Source organism: Phaethon lepturus, unplaced genomic scaffold (assembly GCF_000687285.1).
Source record: "Phaethon lepturus isolate BGI_N335 unplaced genomic scaffold, ASM68728v1 Scaffold57192, whole genome shotgun sequence".
NCBI classification, from domain to species: Eukaryota; Metazoa; Chordata; class Aves; order Phaethontiformes; family Phaethontidae; genus Phaethon; species Phaethon lepturus.
In genome coordinates this window covers 1-6,824 of record NW_010526676.1, presented here as the reverse complement: position 1 = coordinate 6,824, position 6,824 = coordinate 1, and the positions used below count along the sequence as shown (strand labels likewise).

The 6,824-nt window shown below is 41.4% G+C and overlaps 1 protein-coding gene across 1 annotated transcript; it reads right to left on the bottom strand.

Moving 5' to 3' along the window:
- Positions 1 to 430: 430 nt before the first annotated feature.
- On the bottom strand, positions 431 to 6,753 carry SEC13 (SEC13 homolog (S. cerevisiae); the record flags this gene model as incomplete). The annotated part of the gene is made up of 8 exons (XM_010283124.1): positions 431 to 1,279; positions 1,706 to 1,852; positions 2,661 to 2,781; positions 3,300 to 3,433; positions 4,221 to 4,354; positions 5,129 to 5,280; positions 5,735 to 5,850; positions 6,642 to 6,753. Coding segments are annotated over 8 exons (1,027 nt in total), but the record flags the coding sequence as incomplete, so codon positions are not given.
- Between the last annotated feature and the right edge of the window lie 71 nt (positions 6,754 to 6,824).

Here is a 6,824-nt window from a genome sequence, read left to right as displayed (position 1 = left end):
TGTTATCTTGACTATGCCAAAAAAAAGCGTGCCTAGGAACCATTACCTTAGAGAAGGAGGAAGGCTGTGAATTGTTCACTTGTGTTGCTACAGTGGAACTGAAGAATAAAGCGAAAATGTCACCTTTCAGTTAAGTACTTTTCCTCTTGGAGGGGAAGAGTGCTTCAACTTTTAGCTGAAGGCATACCGAAATGTGGGGGTTTTTGAGCCTAATACACTTGCCTGAAGTGCAATGGCACATAACTTTAACTGAAGGCAAAAAATTTATTCATTCTTACACCATATACAGTGTTACTCTCTAGTGGACTAACACCTTCCCAGCTATTACAAAGCTAACACCATGGATGGGAGGACAACATGACTGTGGTTTGATTGAAGGTAGACTGTAGACAGCCTTTCCAAGGCCTTTGTGAAAAGATTAGAGCACACAAGGCTTTAACCAATAGGACTTTATTCTGTTGGTATCGCAACAAAAAAAAAAACCTGAGGTACAGTACGGAAGTATGGCTAAAAAAAAAATCTTCAAATTATTAATGTTGGTTAAATAACCAAGTTTGAGATTATTGTAAAGCAAAAGACAGATACATTCCACTACTCCTTTTCATCTTTAGGTAAGCACAGAGACTTTCATGTCTTCAAGCACATTATTTTCACAAAGATCTAAGTACCACTTTGCTGTCACCACTAAGCACCACCATGCTGTCATCTAATGCTGAAAACCCCACCAGCCCTTCCCCTCACTTGGAACAAAGTTCTGGCTTTTGAAGGGACAGAGTATTTGTCCCCTTGCACAAAGGTGTTCACACCTCACCACTGTGCCAGCCGCCTCCTGTTCCTACTCCAGTGCTTCAAGTCTGACCACAGCACAGCCAATTACATTTGATTCCTAAACCAGAAAAGCAGGGTACAATTTCTACAGCATCAAGGAGTAGTACAAGGCACAGTATTTTGCTATGTTCTTTACCTTAAATTTAAGGGAATGTCAATTAAGACTGATTATCAACATATTGTAGCCTCTCAGTAATAGTTACGGAGTGCTCATAAAATTGGATAATTGTTGTTTCCCATGTTCATGTCCAGTTTAGATAAAATCAGTTCTCATCTGGTTCAAGGAACATTGCAAATCAGGGATAGCAATCACTTGTTGCAGCTGAAACTCTCTTGTGCATCACTGCTCATTCTGCTGCCCCTCTGTAACGGCAGACACCCCTCCTTGGCCCTTGTTGACATCGCTGATACATGCCCACAGTCCATCTACTGATTCCTTCCATAGCGTGACCTCAAAAACAGATCAGGAAGAAGTTTCAGCCTTAATACATTCTCAGTTTCCCATTTCCTTGCAACCATCACATCACTAGTTTGGTGACAGTAGTCAAGTGTTCCAATATTGTTTTAGGTATCAAGTTAATTGTTGCTGTATACTGAATAATCATCCAGTGGTAATTCTGCTGTTAGTATGCTACAAAATAAAGCCTGCTTTTCTAATCTCCAGTAAGGACTAAGAACGCAGTGCAAGTAGTTTGCCAAAGGTTAGGGTCTTCCTCCTCTTTTGATAAGTTAAAAAAAAAAAAAAAAAAAATCACTGTTGCACCAAAGGAGAACCTACAACAGTCTTAACTTAAACAAATGTGAAAATAGCCTGTCTCATCTCAGCTCTTCTAAGAATATGGCATGCAGGAGTAAAATCCGAGGCAGTAGTACTCACTTTATTGTCTCCTCCAGACACCGCAAGAATATTTGCGGTAATGGACCAACTCACATGCCAGACAACGTCATTGAACTTGTGCAGCAACTTTGGTGACCATGAATTCCCAGAGGCATCATCACATGTCCAGATGAACACCCTCCCATCCTACAAAAGCAAGCAGACTGAGGTGGTTGGACCACACAGGAAAAACCACCTTGATTGCACTTACGGTGACACTTCCAAATCACAGCTCTGATATGAGCCCTAGATGTGTTTACATGCATTTCTGCTCAACACAGGAAAGGGGCTGTTTTCTTACTATAGCTAAAAGCAAGACAGGAGTACAGCCTTCTGATGAGAAAACTACATGCCAGTATTTTGCAAGGTGACTTGCGAACACCAGAGAAGAGCTCCATAAATATATTATCTGAATTTTTCCCCAGATGAGAGTTTGCTTTCCAGTCACATGACAGCAAGTTAGCAACTTACCGAGTAGTCTTATTGCTATTAAAAAAAAAAAAAAGCATTTACAGAATTATTAGCAACAAGAACACTAGTCAGTACGGAGGCTGAGAACATCAGGGCTGATTAAGAATGCCAGTTATTAGAAAACAGTATTTTTAGCTGGAAGTTCAGTGAATTTGATCCAGAGACATTAAAATATAACTTTAGCTTGAAGGTCTTCTTCATAACGAGACCATCCTGCTCATGATTTTCAAAATAAAAGATAGTCTTTGGTTCAGAGCCACACACGCACAAACCTTTGTCCAAAAATGCTTCCACTGAGCTTCTGAGTTTGGGAGGAACAGGAATCAAAGGCTCTTATGCACAGACCCAGATAAAGCACAGGATCACCAAAAGGACCTGTTAGAGCAGTTCTATCCTTACTATTCCTTTACTTCCCCTTTTCTCTAGTAAATGGAAGCGAGGGCATTGAGAGCCTGCCTCTTTGTCACGCCGATAGAAGCCTCACCTGTGAGCAGCTAGCAATGGTACTTGTTGGCAAACCTATGGATGGAGCCCAGGCTACATCTCGAACCCAGTCGCTATGAGCCTCCAGCTTCTGCTCTTCTTTCCACTGACCATCTTCTTCCCTGAAAACATATTCATACAGTCAGAAGGGTGGCAGCAGCGGCAGCAGCAGCCAGTCATATTTCTCATCTCCTGTTCTAGAAGGCTTTGGGTTTGTAGCTTTCAGACTTCTGGTGTATCCAGATAATACAAAGCATAAGCATTCCCCACTCTTCTCCAAAACCTCTATGTCTTAAACTGACAAAATCCCTTCCAGGGGACAGAAAGCATAGGCAAAGAGTATTTGTTCTTCAGTTACTGTACAGAAATCTGCTATTGTCCAAGTGACGGATGTAATCAAAGACAATTAGCCACTTTCCAAGACAAGACTAAGCAGGGCTGACACACAATGCTATAACCATGCGAGAGATTGTACATCACTAAGTCATTTCCATTTTTAAAGCACTTCTCTCAAACAATAATTCAAAGATGAAAGCAGAGAGGTGCTGAAAATACTACCTGAGATACTAACAGGGACATTCAAACACTATAAAGGATATCAAGTTTTATAAGTTTTTAAGTCTGGCAACAGAGCACTTACTTCCAGATCTTGACAAGGTTGTCACAGCCACCAGATGCAAACCTTTTGATGTAGTTTGGTTTTTGACCAGATGGTTGTTCTATAAGGCTTCCTGGTACAACTGCAGGAGCCCAGCTAACTGCATTACATCCAATCTATGTAACGAAAAAATATCATTATTAAAAGTTGCTTACTTTAAATAAAAGCTGATGAGGGGGAAAAGGACACCTAGCATACCCTTTATAGGGGAGGGGGGAAGGAATAAGCCCATCTTAGGAAAATAGGAGTCTTACACAATGCTGGATGGATACAGGATGAATAAGAAACCCAGATACAGTCTAGTCTCAATAAGGCACTTACTCAGAAAGCCTTAGGTAGCTGAGTAACTGGTTTATGTGCAAATATCACCTTGGATATGTAAACATTGGAGACAGATATAAACTGAAAAGACACAAGATACAGTTGCTAAGATTGAGGAACGCAGGAGTAGAAAGAACCTGTGTGTCCGGAGTCCAGTTTCCTTTTATTGACAGCCACTGCCATTAGCTTATCAAGTTCTGCTTAAGCAAAATCTCCACTATTTTGGGAAAAACATGAGTCCTGCAGTTTTCCCAGCTTTATAGAGGCGTTCTTAGTACCAAAGCCATCTCCTACCAGGTAACTTCCAGCACTGTGTTTTAACAATAATGCTTACTGAGCAAGTATTATCAGTGCTGTTTAGTAACCTTCACATGTCTTGTTTTCTACTTCATTTTAGTGACTACAAAGTCTACCTTCCCACTCAGGATTAATTTAAAATGAATTATTATTGATTCTGGAAAATATTTCACATAATTTCCTTATATTTCAGTATTTATCTCATCTACAAGTTCTTTGAGGCCTCAACTCTGTGATTAGCTGTAGCTCCAAGAACCCGGTACTGCTCCAAAGGAACAGACGTACTGTATGTGCATTGCTGATCTTTTTGACTTCCCATTGCCCATCACCCGTGTAGCTCAATAATGAAATGGCCCCATCAGAGCTCCCGCAGGCCAGGATCAATCCGTAGTCATGTGGTGCCCAGCAGACAGAATTCACTGTGAAGGGTGAGACACACTGGATTACAACACAGCAACTACCTAAAATTGACTAACCAAACCACTGACTAGTGTTAGTGGAATAGTCACTAGAAGTGAGCAGCTTTGGAAGGTAAGAATAAGAGTCTTAGCATTCCTGAATTTCAGCAGTGCCAGTCAATTAACATTGTTTACTCAATGACAGAAAACTGCCTTTATTTTTGGCACCCTTTTAGAATGAGAACACCAAAAGAGTGTTCTCTCACTTAATGAGACATTAAAAACTCTGACTAACCCCTGCAACAGCAAAGAGTATCACTGACTAGAACAAAAGCTGAATGGCAGGCACAGTATTTAAAGTCTAGATTAGCAACAAAATGGAGCTGGAGACTTCCAAGATCTGCATGTAGGAGGACCAATCATCTGAACAAAACAGTTTCCATTGTAAAAAAAAATGCAGCACGCTAAAATCCACCTTTTTCCTTTCTTCCTGTAGGGGATACACGCAGTATTTTCCTCAAGAATTCAGTACCCTGCCATCTTGTTTATTTGAAAGCTGATTTATTTGCAAAACAGCTCCTACACAAACATCATATGAATCAGGACAGGAGGTTATCCAGCAATATGACATTATGTAAATGTTCCATTTATGCTGAATAGACTTACTGTCTCTCCATTAATTTATCCCTATCTGTTTGATAGAGGCTTTCTTCCTTAACACTGATGGATTTATTCCAACCTTTCTGAATCCTCTCATATCCCAAATCTCACTTCCCAGCTCCAGACCCCACATACCTGAGGAATCATGCCCTGTGTACTCATATGTCTTTTCCCAAGTGCCATTTTCTTCCTTCCAGATAATGACCTTCCTGTCATAGGAACAGGAAGCCAAGATATTTCCGTACATAGGATGAGCCCAGGCAACTTGCCACACGGGACCTTCATGCCTGCAAGAAACAATGTTATTTGGAAAGCTGGGAGAAACCCATTCCAGTTGTGGCTCTTTCACAGCCATTGTTATTGTAAATCAGTGTTCTGTAAGTGATTAATGCAGTGATATGAAGACTAGGAGTAACACCAAGATGAAAAACAGCATAGAGGACAGTCAGACAAAGCCATTGCCATCGAAAACAATTCCAAACATTTATCCTTTTACATTAGCAATTAAGATTGTGAGTTTACTTCTTGAAAATTACAGGTGCCAAGCAATTAATAAATGAAAAAGTCCCAGTATTGTTTCTGACTGGCTCTCTGTCCCCCTCACAGCTCTGAAGAGTCGTTTGGCAACAACCAGCCATAGTAATTACTACCTTGGAGGAATTTACCACACATCTTATATTACCAAGAGGCAAAATGACAAAATATTAACGATTTCCACATCTTCTGTTTATGACACTTTACCCTCTCAGGTCCGCAATGAGGATTTGCCCTCCATTCCGAACATCAAAGATTTTCACGGATCTGTCCGAAGAACAGGTCGCTAACCGAGTGCCATAGTAATCCATCTGAGCATCATGCTGCAAGGCAATGGAAAAGCTGCTGTCAGCTTACAACATGTTAAAAGTAGTTGTAAGAGTCGTGAACCAATGAGTGAGTCCCAGCATGACAGGTTAAAAGGGATAGTTCTTAAACAATCCAGACAACCCACATAAATCGTTATATCCCCAGCTGCTGTTCTCACTAACTATACAAGTGTTATGCAGAAGTAATCTAGGGAATTCAGAGCAGTAATGCACAGCATTTTCAGGAGAGGACAGGAAATTAGTGCCAGTGACTGTAAAGCCTTTGACCAGTTATGTATTTTTGTTTAACATGTAAAGTGAATGTCAGAATACTGACCTCTCTATTTACATTTGAAACGTTATTATCTAACTGGGCTCCTTGCTTCTACAAATTACTTTGAAATGTTTCCTCCTACCTGTACTTACACATCTGCTCCTGGAAACATGCACATAAAGGAAAATCAGTTTCATCTGCTTAAGTTCTGTACCACTTAGCATATGCACACATATTGTTCTATAGAAACGAGCAAAACCAAGCCTAGGCGTGAAAATTAAGGTTTTAAATCATTTCTCCTTCCCTGGTAGCTATATTTTCTTGTCCAGGCAGTATAAAACAGCACTATCAGAACTTCAGACAGCATTCTCCACCTAATATCCCACGCACGCTGTTTTATACAGGCACACAGATGATACTCTTCACCCCTCGTGAGAAAGTGCCCTGAACTAGTTCTGTGAAGGTGGGAGAGCGCAGTGAGCAGAGCCGAGTGGTACTTTTGCTAACGAAGAACAGCCCCCAGCACACTTACTATCATGTCCTCATGAGAGGTGTCCACGGTGTTAATTACCGAGACCTGCGGGGCGGAAGGAGAAACAACAACAAGCACACTGCATATCAACGCGTGGCCGAAGGCGGAGACCCTGCCTCCCGCACGCCGCGCAGCACACCAGCCCCGGCACCGGGCCGGGCCCCTCGAGCTCTCAGGCCGCCT